Source organism: Aethalodelphis obliquidens, unplaced genomic scaffold (genome assembly GCF_003676395.1).
Source record: "Aethalodelphis obliquidens isolate GAN/ISIS:26980383/991018 unplaced genomic scaffold, ASM367639v1 scaffold28, whole genome shotgun sequence".
NCBI lineage: Eukaryota > Metazoa > Chordata > Mammalia > Artiodactyla > Delphinidae > Aethalodelphis > Aethalodelphis obliquidens.
Window position 1 is genome coordinate 6241874 of NW_020837972.1, and position 18899 is coordinate 6260772.

The window sequence follows — 18899 nt, forward strand, 5'->3', positions numbered from 1 at the left end:
ACAGACACAGTAAGTAGCAGAGGCATGCGTGGAACTGGCCCCTGTGGCCACAAGCCCAGGGCTGATGGGGCACAAGCTCCGGCCCCTGTTCCCATGGGCCATCCATCCCGCCCTCCGTTTCCCACACCAATCTGCCCATTCAGCCCCTGGCCCCAGAACGTTGCCCCACCCCCATGGAACAGCCCAGGGGAAATGCTCCCCACCTCCCAGCTGATTCACTCCTCCCCCGCTACCGCCCCAAGAAAACCAGCGACGCTCAGGCCAGAATAAAGGTTTATTGTGCTAGTTTGTTATATCCTAGCACCTGGAGAGTTGTGCAGAGGTTGGGGGGAGGGGGGACGGAGGGATGGGGAAGAGGAACCCCCCCCGCCAGAGCCTCCCCAAATCAGGACGGAGCTCAGGCTCCCTTGTCGAAAACTAAAGAATGCTATGGGCACAGGCTGCCAGATGTGTGTGTGTGTGTGTGTGTGTGTGTGTGTGTGTGTGTGTGTGTGTGAAGGGCAGGGGGTCAGGGTTCCCCTGCTCCAGCCTGTTGGAAACCCTCCCTGATACCCTCAGATTCCCCCAGAGTGGGGTCCCCTCACACACAGCCCTGCCCCCCACCACTTCTAGGTTGCTCTGGGGCCCTGGCAAGAAAGCTCAATTCATTTGCCCCATGCCCACAGCAGTAGCAGGATGAGAGGCAGCCCCTGAGAGGCCGAGCCTCCACCTCCACAGCCTTCACCCCGGACCAACCAGGAACTGGGGAGGGGGCGCCCTGGAGCACACCTGGAGCTGTAACTTCCAGAGTGTTCTCTTCAGGATTTTACTCTGTAGCTGTAAAACAAAAACAAAAGTACTCCGCGGCCAAAAGCTTTTTGGGAAAGGCTAAGCGAAATCAGATTCCATGGACACCTTTACTGCGGGACTTGTCAGAGCCTTGGGGGGCTCCAAGGGGGGTACGCAGAGCAGAGAAGCAATGTTTCCTCAATTCATTCACTGGACCTCAAAATCTTTCTTCCAGGGAACCCAGTTTGGGAAATGCTCACTTAGGAACCTGTCGTGATCGGTGCAGGACCCCTCACGGAAGCCTCCTGACTGATCTTCTGCGGCACCTCTCCCTGCTTCAACCCCAGGCACCTCTGCATCTCCCATCTGTTCAACCTCTTCCAAACCTCCTAGTTATCCTGTTTCTCTTTCCTACCTCGATGGAAAGCGGCGACGTTTGCATTGTCACAAGGGACCTGAGACATATGTTTCCCAGCGGACGTGGCTGTGACAGGGACACATCCTCAGCTCCATCTCCCCAGAGGAGCTGTACTTTGGGATGTAGGCCTTGGGGCTGCGGGGACAAATGTTCTCGAAGTGGATGAGATTCCTGAGGGTGGAACAGAGACCAGCATCTCTGCCTGCTGTAGTAGGATCAGACGTGCCGGGATTTGCCGCGGGGAGTGGCCGAGTAGGGGGTGTCAGAGCACGGTAAGGGCCGAGGACCTTTCTGTGCCCAAGGAGGTGACCACCAGGGGTCCGACAATCAGGGCCGGCAGCCCTAGAGGCCTGTTAGATGCTGGGGGGGACACTGCCGCAAGCACAGGGGTTTTCGAGGGAACCAGCTGGGCCCCCAGCTCCGAGGGCTAATGAGGGAGCTGCTTCTGGCTCCCCTTGACCTTCAGCAGCTGCCACAGCCCCATCCGCCTGCACCGAGCAGGGCTCCTCTGGCGGCGCCTCTGGTTTCTCTGCCGGGACCCCGTGTCCCTGGGCTTCCTGGTCTGCCTCCCGGCTGCCCTTCTCTTCTTCCTCCGACTTGCCCTCCATCATCCTGGCTCCGTCTCCCATGCCCGGGGCGGCCCTGGCGGGAGACTTGAGGTTCTGGGTGGCGGCGAGGATGTCAGCCTGGAGCTGCTGGGAGGAATCGCGGGCCTCGTCGGGCCGGCCGTCAGGGGCACGGTCGGGGACCTCGCTGAAGGCCCGGGGGCCCCCGGCCCGGTCACTCTGGTCCACGTACTTCTTCTTAGGGAAAGATGAGGGGTAGTAGGCAGAGGCTTTGTGTTTCTGGCGGGTGATAAGAGCGGCACAGATGGTGAACAGCAGTAGGAACACCAGGGAGCCCACCACGGCGATGAGCATCACGTACTGGCGGAAGAAATCCACGATGCCGTCCAGGAAGTTGGTGGGGGGCTTGGGGCCCGCCAGGGGCGTGAGCTGGGGCCCCACCGAGGTGAGGCTGAGGGCTGGGGTCCGGGGCGGCGGGAGGCTCGGGGAGGAGGCCGACGCGCCCTCGGCCTCCCCGCTGCCCGCCATGTCCTCCAGGAAGGTGGCCCGCAGGGACACGGAATAGGACGCCGTGGGCAGGACCCGCAGGAGGAGCAGCAGAGACGCCGTGAGGCTGGGGGCCGCCGCGGAAACCATGCTGCCTGGAGCCTGTGGGGAAGCGAGGCAGAAGAGACGTCAGGGCGGGGCCCCAGCCTCAGGGGACCCCGAGGAGGCGCAGCAGACACAGAACCTATTCCAGCAAGTCGCTTTCCTTCCCCGGGCCTGAGCCTCCCCACCATACAATGGACCCCATCCCGGGGTTTACACTGGTCCCCCCCCGACTTCACTCTGAGCTTCTGGAGGGCAAGGGCTAAATCTTGTTTATCTCGGCACCCTCAGGGTTTTGCATCATACCTGGTATACAGCAAGTGCTCAATAAATGCACATTGATGGAGTTGGCTGAATGAATAAGAACTTACCCTTTCATTGCTTGCCATGTGCCAGACACTATTTTACATTTCTTACATGGAATTTCTCATTGAATCCTGAGAACTGCCCAATAGGGCAGGTACTACATTCTCCCCATTTTCCAGGTGAGGAAACTGAGGCTCAGAGGGATTAAGTGACTTGCTGAGGAAGAGCTGGGGTTTGGATGCAGGCACGGAGGGAGAGAGGACGGTAGGGCTCAGTGAGTAACTGAGAGAGCTGCCCCCTCCTCTGGGAAGCCATCCTCGCTGCTCCCAGCTCCTCTGCGGTCCCGTCTCTGGAAGATTCATAGGTTTTGAAGCATCCCGATTCTGAGCTCAGCAGAGGCCTGTGTGAGCATGTGCCCCATGGCTAACCCCCACCTCGAGGCTCAAAGCAGGGCCTGGAGGCCCAGAGGGAACCCTCGTGCCTGGAACAAAGCTGGAGCCTAAGTCCTGTGGCCGCCACCAAATGGGATCCAGATGAACCCCGCACCTCCCTCCCCCCGCTGGAAAGCTCCCAACGTGAAGCCCCCAGACCCTCCCGGCCCAGACAGCCCGGCTGACTAATAAATTCCTTATGGCCCAGCTTTACGCAGCAGTCGGCTTCTAACGCAGTACATCTCCCAGCCAGCGTGAGCGAGCCCGGCCGCTCAGACAAACCCAGCAACCCCTTCCTGCGCACCCCAGGCTGCCCCTTGAGAGCCTCTGCCCCACCCGGCAGAGGGCACAGGACTCTGGGTGGGGCTACAGGTGCCAAGACGGAAAAGCCTCACGATGCCCTGACTGAGGTGCCCTCTCCAGGGGATGGAAACGGGGAGACAGAGGCCCAGAGAAGGCAAGGGGCAGGCCCCAGGCCACACAGTGAGTTCTGGGCTGGAGCAGGAAGTCAGGTGCCCAACATCTTGGCGGCAGGTCCCCTCGAGTGCCCAGGCCTCAGGCCCAGCTCCATAAAGTGGGTGACAGTACTGACTCACGCTGACTTGGGGATTCAGAAGATGATGTAGGAATGACATGGGGCCACTGAGTGGCTTGTTCCAAGTGACCCGGGGCCACCTGATGTGACACGAATTTGGACAAACTGGCTCAGATGGCAAAACACAAAAGATAATTCCCAGGACCTCAAATGAGGCAACACTCACCCAGGGTTCATTTTAAATGAGTTGGTCACTGTGTATTTTATCACGGGTTACTCATCTGAGCCCCTTTTGTGGGTGCAATTCCAAAGAAGCCATGGGCACTAACATTGTCTCCATTTTTCAGATGGGGAAACAGAGGTTCAGAGACAGACAGTGACCTGCCCAAGGGCACACAGGTGCTAAGTGTCAGAGCTGGGATTTGAACCTTCTTCTTTGTGACTCTGAGAATTCACACACACACACACACACCCTGCACACTCTCTCTCACGTGCCTCAGGCTGGCCCAGGAATGGGCTCACATCACTGGCTGACATCACTTGTCAGCTGGAACCAGGATCTGAGGTGTTCCACAAAGTTTAGGAGCCTTCCTGGGCCCTCCACTCTCTGACACTTGTTAGCAAAGGTTCCTACAAAGAGCTTTTATCTTTGGGGTTTTTCTCTCTTGCCTTCCCCCGCCTTGTGTCAAGCCCGGGAGAGACCTTTCATGGTGGCAGCTGAAACTTCTCACCATAGACGGCAACTCTGACCAGTGGGGCCTGAAGACCAGGGGCCTTTCCTGGGGGGACGGCTGTGAAGTTTCTGTACTGAAGGTCTGCAGGCAGCAGAGTGATAAGGCCGGTTAGGCCGGGATTAGAATCCTAGCTCCATCTGGGCCTAGCTTGCTGCCCGGGCCCTCTGGGCCTCACTTTCCCCATTTGTAGACTGGGGGCAGCGTAAGGAGGTAAGCACAGGGCCTGGCTCACTGAGCTGTTAGGACCGGATGAGATCACATTCAGAAAGCGCCTGGCGCAGAGCAGCTGCTCCCCGAGGGAAGGTGAAATTCAGAAGCAGTCGAATTTCTACCCCAGCAGAGATGCAGGATCAGCCGATTTTCCCACCCCAGGTTGACAAATGACGATTATTCTCACCTGATGTGTAAATGTGCTCGTTGTCTCCCCCCATTCTCCAGGAAAGAGCAACTTTTTTACCTCGTTGAGTGAAATCTCGTTGAGCGGCCAGTGAGGAATCCAGGACCAGACAGACAGACACACACACACACACACACACACACGAATGTGCGGCACACACACACACACACACACACACACACACACACACACGAATGTGCGGCAGTGAGTCGGACAGAGAAAAGTCCTCCTTTCCCCTGGATCCTTGGGGGCAGGGGCAGAGGATAAGGAAAGAGGCCACAGAAACTACCTCTGGATCTTAAAGGCTGAGACCCTGACTCTCAGAGTCCCTCACACCCACCACAACCCTCCCCACAGGGCTCCGGGGGAAAGGTGCCGGCAAAGTGCGGGAGCCGGCCGGGCCTCACAGGAGATGGCTGTGTGACCCTGCTTGACTAGCCCCCTGACCTTTCTGGGCCTCAGTCTTCTATCTGTAGAATGGGCACCCTGACCTGGGCTGCTCTGAAATGATCGTTCTGCCCATCAGCTGCCCCCACCTCCTCCCTGCGTCCTCATTTTTTCCAGGATGTGGAAACTCACAGGCCATTAAGAGGTGGGGTCAGGCCATCCCCTCTTGTTTAACCCAAGAGAAAACCCAGGCCCAACACTCGGAAAGGCCTGCCCAGGGTCGCACAGCCAGTCAGGGCAGAGCCTGACTGGAGAGGCGGCTGCGAATACCTGGGAGGAGGTCATTTCCCAGCTGTGTGTCTTGAGAGCAGGCAGATCACCTCTCTGAGCCTCGGTGTCCACATCTGTACAATGGGGATAAGGCCACCTTCCTGGACTATTGTTCGGACGAGAAATAGAGGCGGCTGGCACAGTGTGGATGGCAAGTAGTGGCACCACGTGACTATCCGGGACTCCTAGCTGGGAGCAGGGACTCTCTTCAGAGCCCAGCTCACTCACCATAGAGTTTATCGTTTTCAAATGTGATAGCCCCACTTGAGGTCAGGAATAGGCAGATGAGGCAAATCCATCCCTAAGGCCAAGTCCCCCAGCACCTGAGACCGATGGGCCAGAGTGGCTGCCCCACCCCCATTCAGAGACTGGTGGCCAGAGGGGGAGGGGTGGCCCACATAAACCTGGCTTCAATTAGTGGCCTTGTGGGGAGGGGTTCTGGCTGCAGCTCTGCACCCCCTGCTCTGGGGCAGCCGAGGACAGGGACCTGGGCCCCTTGGATGGGAGGCCTGGGGAGGGACGGGCGTCCTGAAGGCTCAAAATCGACACACACACGCGCAGAGCGGCGGCAGCACGGGCACACAATACACAGACACAGCACAGGCACAAAGACACAGACGCATAACATCTCGACACCCCAGACTGGCCACCAGCACAGATACACAGAGGACACACGTGGACACACAACGGGCTGGTTCTCTGACATGTGCACATAGGCACCCCCTGACCTCCCCCCGTGTATCCCCACGGACGGGACCACCCCCATCCATACCACCCTCCCGCAGACCCTGGGAGCACCTACCCTGGTGCCCACTCTCCAAGAACAACACATCCCCTACAGCAAGACCCCAGCTGCCCACACACAACTGCACACACGCAACACTCCGGCCAACCCAGCACCGCACTCGGGAGGCATCCAAGGTGCACACACATCCCACCACCCGCCCCCTTAGCGCAGATCACACACAAGTAGGCAGCAACCAACACACACTCAAAGCTCACACACACTTAGAGAAGCCCCCCAAAGCACTCACGCTGGCCCCCTAAACTCCAAGACACACCAGGCTCCCTGGAGAGAGGAGGGGCCCCCAGGACTCACCAGTTCCTCTGCACACAGGGTGTCCCGCCAGGTGGAGCAGAGCAAGTCCGTGGCAGTGCCCTGTGGCCGCGGCTCTGGGCTGCCGCCGCCCCGCCCCTTTCCTCCCGCCTCCTCCCGCCTCCCTTCCTCCCCTCGGCAGGGCCAGCTTGATTTCATTAAGTGGGTTTGGGGTGGGGACAGGGGCAGGGGCGGGGCCAAGCTCGGCCACACACACAGTCCCCCCTTGCTCACACCCGTGGGCGTCCCCTCCACGCCCCGGGAACACCAGATGGGGCATTTCCTCCCTGACCGCTGGTCCCCAGGGCAGTCTGAGGATGACAGACACACAGACAGGGCCGTCCTGTGGAGCACCCACGGCCCAGAGAGCTGGGATCCTGCCTGCCCTTCTGAAGGGTTTGAGGTCAGGGAGGTTCCGAGGTCCCTGAAAATGAGAAGGAAAATTCCCCGCACTTGGTTCCAGCTGTGACTCAGGTTTTCCGAGGCTCAGGGTGCAGAGTGGGAGCCGGGCTGCATTTAAGGGATGCATGGAGGGTCAGGCCTGAGGCAGGGAGCGAGTCCTGGCACCCACTGTCTGGCCCTGGTCAGGCCCTTTCCTTCGGCAGGCCTCTGTTTCCCCATTTGCAGGGGTGGGTGGGAAGCCCTCTGGGTTCCCTACGGCTGTAACATTGTGAGATCTGTGGCCTCGTGATATCCCAATGGAATGGGCAGAGCAGGAGTCGTGGGCCCATTTCCCAGATGGGGAAAGTGAGGCAGGGTGAATTCAAGAGGCTCACCCAGGGTACCGGGCCCTCTGGCAGACCTGAGGCATCCAGGGGGACAGTAGTCCTTTGCATTCCTTCGTTCCTGCACCATTCATTCATTCATCCATCAAATGCTTAATGAACACCTGTAGAGCACCAGGCGCAGTGCTGAGCAGACTTCAGAGGTAAATCAGAGCCCAGCCCTCAGGATGCTCGCAGACTTCCAAGGAGAAGCACACGTATGTAAATTATTTTTTTACAAAACAGAAATGGGTCTGTGGCAGGAGAGAGGCCAAGGGCCCTAGGACGGAGAGAGATCCCCTGAGAGAAGGAGGCAAGGAAGTCGCCCTAGAGGATGTGGCTGTGAATGAGCAGAGTCCCAGGAAGAGGAGACCCAGGAAGGGCATCCCAGGAGGAAGGACCAGCGTGGATAAAAGGCAGGTGGCTGGGAACGCCACGCACGGACAAGGGGCTGTAATTAAACTGGGCTGGAGCATGAAGTGGACGAAAGGGAGGAGCTGCTGATTAGGGTGGGAGCAGTCACCCAGGCAGGGCTGAAGTCTCAGAATGGCATTCATCCACGAGGCAGTAGGGAGCCAGGGAAGGTTTGGAGCAGGGGGAGTACGTGAATGAACAGATCATGACCACCCTTTAGGAACCAGGGCCCTAGGTTGTAGCTATTCCCTTCTATGGTCCCAGCAGCCCTGACTCACCTGCTCAAAGAAGGGGCAGCTGTTTGGAAAATAAAACTAGAAAATTTCCCATCTTCTCTGAGATCACCCCAAACCTTGCATCCTAAGGGAATGGGGAACCATCCACCAATGGACACACACACACACACTCATGTGCACACAGGCCCCCTGGGGCAAGTGGCTGCCCACAGACATGTTGTAACAGCTGAGCCCTCTTGAAGATGGCCAGGGGGTGTCCCAGCCCCATCTTAGACCAGATGGCAGGTGAGCAGGAGTGGCCAGACCTGCCCCAGGGCCCACCGCCTGGGGAGGAGCCCCTGCCCTAATAGTCTGAGGGCTGAGGGGGATTGGATCCCACGAGATCAAGGGGCAGAGGTACAACTAACCTGAACAGGGCCTGCTTCCAGCACGGGTGGCCCAGAGGCCCCAGACTAAGTCGCGGTCCCATTCTGTGTTCCTCCTTTGGGGCCAGAGCAGCCCCAGACCGGAGACAGAGAGACCCAGGTTCTAGGTCTGCCTTCACCAGGTCCTGCCCCATGGGGAGCCTCTTTCATCATCTGTAAAACGAGGATAGAGAATTTTTTCTGTTCACAAGGCTGCTGGGAAAATCCGGAGTCAGAGGGTGTAAACGTGCTGGGCAATACCAAAGCACTGGCCAGGTGCCAAGTGTGTAAGTTTCCTACAGCTGCTATAACAAATACCACAGACTTGGTGACTTAAAGCCACACACCGTTATTATCTTAGCGTTCTGGCAGCTGGAAGTCAGAAATGGGTCTCACTGGGCTAAAATCAACGTGTCGACCGAGCTTTGTTTATCCCAGGGTCTTCACAGGGAGAATCTGAGTCTTTGCCTTTTCAAGCTTCTAGAAGCTACCTGCATTCCTCAGCTCACAGTCATCTTCCTCCATCTTCAGAGTCAGCTGCAGGGTCTGAGTTCTCACGCTGCCACCTCTCTGGTTCTCTCTTCCAATCCCTCTTCCACTTTTAAGGACCCTTGTGATGATACCGGACCCACCCAGATAATCCGGGATCAGCTCCCTAAGAGCCTTAGCTTAATCACACCTGCAAATCCCTTTTGCCGGGTAAGGTGACAAACTCATATTACAGTTTTGAGGGATTGAGATGTGGACATCTTTGCGGGGGGGGGGGGAGGGCATTATTCTGTCTCTCACACCACGGTTGCCTATGATTACTTGTTCCCTGCAGAGCTGGCTGGAATCCTCCACCCTCCAAAGCACTGGGTTTTCCTCCCCCCATAGAACCTATCATTGTGCGTCAAACCCAGCGGGTTCCAGAAGACCTTAGGGAGAGAGAGGTGAATGAGTAAGCAAAGCCCATTCAACAGATGTGGAAACTGAGGTTCATGGCGGCGTGACCTACCTGGGATCCAACAGCATGTTGGGGATCAGAGCGCTTGCTTCTCCACCAGCCCCTCTGTGTCTTAGCTGGAAGTGAAATTGCCAGGCTAGTGACCCCGTTAAAGTGTTATCAGACCATGTTTCTCACACACACACACACACACACACACGCACACAAAGACACACATGATCTCCTTAAGCCAAACATCTCAACCTTCTACCTGAGGACAGAAGAGCAAAATGTCAGTCACTGATGGGAGAAAGAAGGATCCCTGAGTTCCAACCCCCCCTCGTGCATCAGCTGTGGGTGGCTGGGCAAACCTCTGCCCCTCTCTGGGCTGCAGCCAAATGTGGGGTCAGTCTAGATGCCCACCACAAGCCTGCCAGTGGTAAGGTTCCAATGCTGTAACTTTCTAAATTTTATTCGTTCTACAAACATTCCTTGAGCATCGATTTTACACCCAGCCCAGTGTCAGGCCCTGGAAGACAGTGACGAGCAAACACAGGCACCAAGAGAGGAGACCTGCAATAAGCAAGTAAACAAAGAAATGAATATCTGACTGCAAACTGAGCTAAGGGTTGGGATGGGGCATTTCTGGGGCTATGGGAGGCCAGTCTTGGGGGGCTAGTCTAGTCCTGGAGCTCCTGGGGACCTCCATGAGGAGGTGAAAGTAGAGTCACTCATGAAGATGAGGAGGTATTTAGGAAGGCAAGGGTGTGACAGGATTCCTAGCAGTGAGAATGGCATGTGCAAAGGCCCTGAGGTAGATGGGAATCCAGCACCTTCAGAGCAGTTCCTGAAGATTATTGAACAGATGAACTAGGTGTATGGGGTCCAGGAACTTTGCCTGTTTTGAATACCGCCATAACTCGGGCATCTAGGATAGTGCCTGGAACACAGTAGGTGCTCAGTAAATGCTTGATGTCAATGACCACTCCGCCCTCCACTCTCACATCCCCAGGCTCCAGCCACTCCTCATCCGTCCTGAGGGACTCACAGTCCACATTCTCCAGCTCCAGGACCTGTTGAGGGGTCTGGCCCGGGTGACCCCCATAGTCCGCAGCACCATGGCTCCAGGGCAAGGGCAGGCCTGGGGCATGGAGGTGGCCGGGCCACTCACTTGCGACCTGCATGTTCAGAGGCAGAGAGCTATGGGTCGTCTGCCCAGCCTTGAAGCGATTCAGAGACCCCACCCTGTGCCCACCGTGCCCCCACCCCACCCCACTGAACAGCCAGGGCCGAGGAGGAGGGAAAACCTCACCCAGACTTGAGTCTCTGCCAGAGTCCTCCCCGGGTTGAGCCTGGGGAGGGCCGCCTGGCCCACCACAGCCCCCAGCTCAAGCCTCTTGTGGGCTCAGAGCCACTTATAATTATACAGCCCCCGAGGCCACTGGGGCCTGCTCTCCAGGCAAAAATATCCCAAGCCTTTCATGTGGCTGAGAGGCCCAGGCTGCAGCTGCATCACAGCACAGGCCTGGCCTTCGGAGGGACACCCATGCAGAGGCCTCCAGTCGGGGCCTCCAAGGAGGCAGAGTGTGTGTGAAACCTCCCCAGGCCTCAGTTTCCCCATCTGTAAACTAGAGATGTTCTTTTATTCCCTAGCTCTTTCCCAAGTGTCTCCATGTGCCAGGAACTGTGCCGGGCCCAGAGAGAGCTGTGAATGAGACAGATGCTGACGCACCTCCGCTCGGGCTGTTCCCTCTGCCTGAAGTGCTGCCCTCCATGGGCCCCCACGCCTGACCCACCTGCACATCATCACCACCTCCACGAAGCCCTCCCTGAACCCCAGCCTCTGGGGAGGGAGATCAGCAGCTTTTTCTATGCTCCTGCACCCCCATTCCCTGCCTAGAGTACACTGGCCTGTAAAGGCCTGTTTCCACGTGCCTCTAGACTGTCAGCTTCTCTGGTCCAGAACGAGGGCTTTTTCTGTCACTGTATCCCTAGCACCAGTGCCTGGAACACAGTAGGTGCTCAGTAAATGCCCCTCCACTGGCTGAATGACTCTAGTCCAACCTGACCATGTTAAAGATGGGGAAACTGAGGCCCAGGGAGGGGATTCATTGACATAATTTTGCTCTGTCTCAGGGAGCTCCTATCAGGGGAGACAGTTGAGAAGCAAGTCAGCTGGCAATTCAGAAAGACAACCTAACACTGCAAAATGCTATCAAGGAGATAAAAAGGCCGAGGAGACAGGAAATATCTTGGGAAGGGGCAGGGGCAGGTGTCCGGGCAGCTGTTTTAGCAATTGTGGTCAGCGCTGGCTTCCTGGAAGAGGTATCAGCACTGACATCTGCAGGATAAGAGGAATCAAGCACTCAAGGAGGAGAAGGAACAGCTTCCTGGGCCGAGGAAACAAACAGCAAATGCAAAGGCCCTGTGGTGGAAAGGGGCTTGGCATGAGGCCTCTTCCAGGGAAACCAGACGGGGTGCTGATCGGTTCTCACCAAGGAGTCGTTCGAGCTTGGAAATTGAGAGACCTGCTTTCTTCGCTCCTGGCTCTGCCCCTCATGCACTGTGTGACCTGGGCCTCAGTTTCCCTTCCTGCACCAGGAAGGGTCAGCGGAGGCTCCTCCAACCTCTCTCTCTGTGATTCGAAGTGAATTTTCCACTTGTTTGCCCACCCCAGAAAACAACACACCACCACGGGGGGAGAAAAATATCACAGCCACTTTGGAAAACAGTGTGGTGGGTTTTATCAAGTTAACCATGTGCTTCCCAGATGAGAGAAGAAGAAATCTCTTCTCTCGGTATTTCCCCAAGAGAAATGAAAACACACATTCACACGAAGACAAAAATGTCCATAGTCGTTTTATCCATAATAGCAAAAAAACCTGGCAACTACCCAAATGTCCACCAACAGGAGGATGGATGAAGAGACTGTGGTCCATGCAGTGGACACTTTCCCCCAGTGGAAGGAAAAGACGGGAGGTGGACAATTTGGATGAATCTCATAGACACACCAAGCAAAAGAAATGGACCCAGTCGAACACAGACTGGGTGATTCCATTGACAGGAAGTTCTAGAACAAAGGCAAAACTAAGCTACGGGGACACAAGTCAGAAAAGCAGTTACCCTTGGGGGGTGTTCACTGGAAAGAGACACAAAGGAAACTTCTGGGGCTGCAGACGTACAATGTCTGCGTGGCGGTTACGTGGGCACGTGCACACAGAAAACCAAGCTGCACGCTTCAGACGGTCATGCTTTACGTAGGTTATGACTCAAAGTTTTCTTTAAAAATTAAGAACACTGCATCTCTCTCCTTTTTTGTTGGGGGGGGGCACCAGAGCCAGTAGGATCCTTGGCTTCCTGTGGCCATGGTGGCCTGGCCAGCTGCACGCTGCCTTGTAAACATTTACATTCCCCAGGGCCCTGTGCAAGGAGCAGTTCCGTGCACCCCACATGGGAGCCATCTCGGAGGGCAGGAATGTAAACACGCACCACCAGCTGCAGACCTGGCCTTGCTCTCCTGCTCTGCCAGCTGCCCACGGGGTGCCCTCGGGCGGGCACTCCCCAGGAGCCCTCGCTGCCCATCCCCACCATCCATCACGAGCAGGAATTGAGATGATTCTTTTGAACTGCCTTTGCAGCACTGTTGGAACTGGGTTGGGGGGGCTGCCTGTCTTGGAGCAGAGGGGCAAAGTGGGGAGGGCTTGGAGCTGGGCTTCAGGGCCCCTAAGTCACCCAAACACTCAGTACATCGTCTCATGTGTCTCCTGCTCTGTGTCCCCTCACTTTACACTGAGATCGTCTGTCCCGTCTTCCCTCTCTCCCATCTTTCCTCTTCTCCCCTCCTTCCTTTCTTCTTTCCTGTCCTTCCCTTCTCTTTCTTCCTTCTCTCTCTCTCTCTCTCTCTCTCTCTCTCAGCAAATCCTTATTGAGCACGTACTATGTGCCAATCACTGGGGCTACAGCAGAGAACACAGATGAAAATCCCTGTCCTCACAGAGCTTGCATTCTAGTGGGACTGGAAAACGATTGAAAAGATAACTTGGTAATTATATACAGTATGGAAGATGGTGGTAAGGGGTATGGAGGAAAATAAAGCAGGGAAAGGGTAATGTTCAAGCAGAGACCTGAAAGATGTGAGAGAGTGAGTCAGGGAGATGATCAGAGAGGAAGAGCAGTCCAGGCAGAGGGAAGAGCAAGTGCAAGGGTCCTGAGGTAGGGGCGCCTGGAATTTTCAAGGCGTGGAAAAGAAGTGTCCAATGAAGCTGGAGCAGAGTGAGTGAGCGGGAGAGTAGGAGGAAGTGAAGTCGGAGGGCACCAGGGCCAGATCGGGCCTCTGTGGGCGTTGGCAGGGGCTTTGGCTCTATGAGTGAAGGCCAACCATGGTTCCCCATGTGTGTGAGACCCTCTCCTCCCCCTGCATCCATCCTCTTTATCCCTGATGCCACACACACACGTGCCCTTTCTCTTGAGGACCCTCACCAAGAGAGGGCTCTGGGTCCCACCTCTGGGGAGGCGAAGGGACTCCACGTAAAGCCCCTGCGAAGCCCATGCAGATCCCCAGCTCTCCCCTGGCCACTGGCTTCTGACTCAGCTGGGACCAGAAACATGGCTCCCGGGGCTCCCTAATGAACCAGCTCTCCTGGCAGCTGCATGAGTCAGCCTTCTGCACCTGAGCCCAGGGACAGCTTGACAGAGAGGGTCTTCCACAACCCCCAGATCCATCCGCCAGGAGGGACAGGGCCACATGGGGGTGACAGCAAGGAGGCAAAACACACCCAGGGTGAGCGGAGACCACCTGCCCTTCAGGGACCTCTGGGTTCTGCTGCTTCAGAGCTGGGTGACCTTGGGCTAAGTCATCCCACCACTCTGGGCCTCAGTTCCTTCATCTGCAAAATGGGGGTAATAGTAACACTCACTTCCTTGGGTTATCGTGAGAATGCAATGAGCCTTGGTGCCTGGCACTAAATACATACACTAATAATAACAACAGCAACACAGGTGGCACCTCGGACTGACGGTCTTTCTCACAGCATTGGACAGCAGCAAATACAGAGGCCTGGCATACAGCAGGCGCCCCATAAGTTTCCTGGACGGAAAAGAGCAGAGCAATTACTCACCGCAGCCCTCACCCACCAGCAGGCCAGCCGGCGAGGAGGCCCCCATCCTCGGAGGGGTGAGCCCAGAGGCCCAGGCTGGCTCCTGCACCTGCCCTGCTGCCGGGGCCCTGAGTGCGTGTAGCGGATTGATCTCTCCTGGGTAGGGTCCGACCTCCCCGGGGCACACGCAGGCGCTGGCCATGGGGGAAGGGCCCCCGACAGCTGGAAACATCTGGTTTGAATTGTCAGCTGGAAGCACCAACCAGGCAGTTAAGGAATTTGTGAGCTAATTTTAGGCCAAAAGACGGCGAGCTCAGCAGGGCGGGGGTTGCTAAGCAAACCACAGGGGCTGGGGGGACAGGCCTGGGGGGACGCGGAGGCCTCATGGTTCCCCTCAGAGGGTCCACGACTGCCCCATAGCCAGGGACTATCCCTCCAGGGTGGCCCCAGCTGGGCCCCTGCAGTGTGCCAGCCATGTCAGAGCCGTACGAATAGCAAGGACCGTTCTCCCCATTTCTCAGGTGTGGAAGCGATGTCTCCAAGAGGTTAGAGTCGCCCAACGTCCAGCAACTTGTAAACAGCAGAGCGGGCATCCGAGCCCAGTCTGCCTGACTCTGAGCCTCAAATCTAAGCTTCCCTTGATTTCTGCCAGTCACGTGGCCTGGCTTCCATTCTCACACCCTCGCCAACCTTCCTTGCCCATTTGTCCATTCAGTAAATGTTTCCTGAACCCCTGCTGTGTGCCAGGCACTGTGCAGTGAAAAGGAGAGAGTGAACGTGAGGGACAGAGGGCCCCGCCCTTGCACAGCAAAAATCCATATATCAAGAACGTCTGTCCAGATGGTCATCTGTACCTGGAAGGGGAAAATGGGGTTGTCCTCAAGAAAAGTTGGGGGCAGGGATGCATAGAGGGCCCCTCTGAAGAGGTGACATTCAAGCTGAGACATAAAGGATGAGAAGATGCCAGTCACGCAGACATCTGGGAAGAGGATACCAGGCAGAGGAATAGCAGGTGCAAAGGTCCTGGGGCAGGAGCATGTGAGTAAGAAAGAACAAGAAGTCTCATGGGGGCCGGAGCGGAGTGAGAATGAGAGGTGACAGCTTTCCTGCACTCATCCAGCCAACACGTTTGTCAATAGGTGATATGGGGGTCCAAGCAGGGCAGGAGTCGTGTTCCAGAAGCTTCAGCTGGTGGAATTAGGTACCCCACTGTCCTACAGATTCATTTGTATCCAGTGATTTGCTGAGGGGCCACTGAAACTCTGGGGGAGATCCCTTGAAGCCTGTCCCTCTAGGGGGCCTGGAGGCCGGACACAAGGCAGAACAACAGGGTCTCCTGGAAGGACTTCCCCAAGGGAGGGGGCAGCCCAGAAGCCGTGCTGAGACAGGAGAGGACCTTGATTCATCTGCCCATGCCCCGCCCCCCCCGCAGGGTTCATGTGCCCGGGAAAGTGACTAGTCTTTGCCCCTCTGGTTCTCCAGTCTCCTGCCCTGGGCCTGTTCCTCTCTCCTTCTTTCCTAGGAAAACAGTTCCAAGGCTGTCCCCCTGCCAGGCTCAGCGACAGCATCCTTATTTTGCCAGCCTCAGGCATGGGGCACTGGCTCTGCCGGCCCCCCAAGTGGCAAGAGCCTGGGTAGCTAGGGCTACAGCCTTCCAGCCACCAAAAGGAACAACTAAGTTCATGGCCACACAGAGGCCCCTCTGGGTTTCCAAAAACTTCTGAGAAGGGGAGCTCCGTGGGGCTCTCACTGCCGAGTGGGAAAAGCAAGGTTTCTCTACCTCAGCACCACTGACATTCGGACAAGACACTTCTTTGCTGTGTGGGGCTGTCCTGTGCACTGCAGGATGTTTAGCAGGGTCCCTGACCACCTGCTAGATGCTAGTAATGGTCCTCCAAGTAGCGACAATCAAAAGTATTTCCAGACATTGCCAGATGTCCCCTGGGGTGGCAACGTCGCCCCCAGGGGAGGACCACGAGCTCAGAGCCTTCCTGTGTGGGCACTAATAGCTAAAGAACAATGGCTTTACTCACTAGCTGGGGAGACCTGGGACCCTCAGACTTCCTAAACACTTACGGTTTTGTTCCGTACATTGAAAAATATTAGGGAAACACAGAAAAGTCGAAAGAAGAAAACAAAATTCGCCTACAATCCCACACTCGATGGCTAACCTCTCAATAACTTGGTGTACTTCCTTCCAGTCTTTTTTCTGCATTTTATGATCCTAACAGCTATGGCTTATGCAGCACTTACCCCATCCCAGGCATCGGGGAAGGCTTGGCTCAGTGGCAGGTGGGGGTGGGATATGGAGGGAGGGTTTGGGGAGCCTTTGCCCAGATCAGCTGCCAGATGAACCACCCGCAGGGCTGGCAGCCCCCCCTCCAAAGGGACAAGGGACTGGAGTAAACTTAGCATGCCACCTCCTGACCCCCATTTCCTGTCTACCCTCCTTCCTTCCCTGCGCCAGAGCTGAAGTCAGCAGAGTCTGGTTTCTTAGCAGCGTGACCTGCTAGAGCCAGCGGTCCAGCTTTCTGGACCTCAGCTTCCATAGCAGTAAAGTGGGATAATAATTGTCCCAACGTCACAGGTTGTCGTGAGGCCTGAATACGATCAGGCAGATAAAGCATTTGGCGTGGGGCTGGGCATGGACTGAGTGCCCAGCAAATTCCAGCTCCTGTCCCAGCCATCTCTCTCTGTCCTGGGTTCCAGCTCTGCTGTGTCATTGCTTTCTGCAAGCTGGGTTCAGCCTTGTCACTCTCCCAAGTCCCAATGTCTTCCCTCAGCTACCAGAAGCCACAAAGGGTGACTGACGGGGGACTTCCAGATGCCAGGACAGGTCTTCAGGGGTGGGAGTTTGGGGCATGGGATTCCCCCAGAACCCCGCTGTGATCTCAAGGATAGCGTAACTTAGTGGTAAGAACGTGGCTTTCTAATCCAGGTCTGGGTTCCAACTCAGATCCTCATGTAAGACCTGGGACAGGTGACTTCACCTCTCTGAGCCTCAGTTTCCTCTTCTGTAAAATGGGGAGAATCCTAGTTCCTCCTTCCTAGGCTGTTTGAGGGGATCCATGGAGATGAGGCAGATTCTCATGCTCAGTGGACGGATGGGGAGATTCAGGGGGTGATGTTCAAGGGCAAGGGGAGGTCTGGACAAGGGAAAAGACACACTGAGATGCAGGAGCCAGCCTGTACCAGTTTCTGAGAGCCAGCTGTCAAATTTTCAGAATTTTGTGAGTCAGTTGTTTCACAGTTAAATTACATTATATTAAAAACCAAGGTCCTCAATACTCAAAACTCATCACTGCCTCATGATTTTACTACATCCTACTATTACCTACCCTGTTGGCATTATTTACCTTTTTGTATCATCTACCATATAAATGGTTGGTTTCTCAAAATCAGCCATGGGAACATTTACAGCAAGGAAATTAGCAAGCACTGCAAATCGTACCTTGGGCACCAATCCACCCAACGAGCCAGTTGTTAAATGTATACCAGCACCCCACTGGGTTTGGAGCTGGGTCCTGTTTGAACCATCCCTCCTTCATCCTCAGAGACTGGACCAAGGGAGCTCCAGGCTGCCGTTGGCTCCAAGAGCTGGTGGCGGGCGCCCCCTGGTGGCTTCTTCAAGCACCCACCATCCCTGCTGCTGACAAATCCTGCACCTTGAAGAGAAGGCGGCAGAGGGGTGGTCCTCTTCCAGTAGAGATAGAGAACCAACGTCCTGGAGCAGAGGCGCTCCGGGAGCCCTCAGGGGAACGCAGAGACCTGCTCCCTGCCCAGATGGACGGGGAAGCAAGACCCCAGAGGGACTGCCCAAATGTGCCCCCAAGTCCTTCAGCCTCTGGGTCCCCACCGCCGTGATGTGGAGCTCCCCCCGACTTTTCTGATCACTGCCAAAGGCGAAGTGAACTCCTGTTGTTCCCTTAGGAACCGGCCTCCTGCAGGGTCTGTTGTTCCCGCCCACGGCAGATAACCCTCTCCACCAGCGCCCCTGCCGAAGCACCTTGAACACAACTTCCTGTGCATCACACTTGTTCTAGAGGTTCGGGGTGGGGTGGGGGAGGGTAGAAGCAGACAGTTCTCTCCTTATCCCTGATTCTGTCCCCCACGGCCCTGCTGCCTTTCGTGTTCCTCCTGCCTTTCCAAGGGAACAGTCTCTCCTGTTCCCCCAACCCGCCTCTCCAAGCTGCAGCCAATACCCCTCAGATTCAACATTTTCTCTGAACTCTCTCTCTACAGGTTATGCCCTGGAGTGGAGGAGTCCTGCATTCCCAAAGAGGCCCCTGGAGGTATTTTTCTAGAAGAGAAAAAGTCCCCTGAGATGAATGTTTTAGAAGGTAGAAATGTGTGTGTGTGTGTGTGTGTGTGTGTGTGTGTGTGTGTGTGTGTGTGTGTGTATTGTCCTTCTCCCTGTACAAAAATGACTAAAAGGCACTGGGAAGCAAAAATCAAGAGTTTGGGGCTTCCCTGGTGGCGCAGTGGTTGCGGGTTCGTGCCCCGG

The 18899-nt window shown here is 56.2% G+C and overlaps 1 protein-coding gene across 6 annotated transcripts; it reads right to left on the minus strand.

The window, feature by feature from the left end:
* Positions 1–261: 261 nt before the first annotated feature.
* TMEM119 (transmembrane protein 119) lies at positions 262–18756 on the minus strand. Of its 6 annotated transcripts, none has more exons than XM_027124457.1 (5): positions 14417–18756; positions 9372–9436; positions 8378–8548; positions 6560–6980; positions 262–2400 (listed from the first exon to the last, which is right to left on the minus strand). In XM_027124457.1, the coding sequence occupies exons 3-5, from the start codon at positions 8527–8529 to the stop codon at positions 1540–1542; spliced, it is 1434 nt and encodes a 477-aa protein (XP_026980258.1). In that variant the 5' UTR covers positions 8530–8548; positions 9372–9436; positions 14417–18756; the 3' UTR covers positions 262–1539. The 6 variants fall into 6 exon arrangements, 5 of the variants coding, with proteins under 5 accessions (XP_026980258.1, XP_026980260.1, XP_026980263.1 ...); XM_027124459.1 differs by lacking the exon at positions 14417–18756 and adding an exon at positions 10348–10479; XM_027124462.1 differs by lacking the exons at positions 6560–6980; positions 9372–9436; positions 14417–18756 and having other exon boundaries at positions 8378–8491.
* Positions 18757–18899: the final 143 nt, after the last annotated feature.

Bases quoted from the DNA above. Each gene is read 5' to 3' on its own strand.
- TMEM119 (XM_027124457.1), bottom strand. From the start codon at position 8,529: ATGGGGCAGGACCTGGTGAAGGCAGACCTAGAACCTGGGTCTCTCTGT. The intron at 6,981-8,377 runs GTTAGTTGTACC...TCTCATTTTCAG, and splicing joins TGGAAGCAGGCCCTGTTCAG to GGACCTCGGAACCTCCCTGA. The intron at 2,401-6,559 runs GTGAGTCCTGGG...GCTTCCCCACAG, and splicing joins CCCTGTGTGCAGAGGAACTG to GCTCCAGGCAGCATGGTTTC.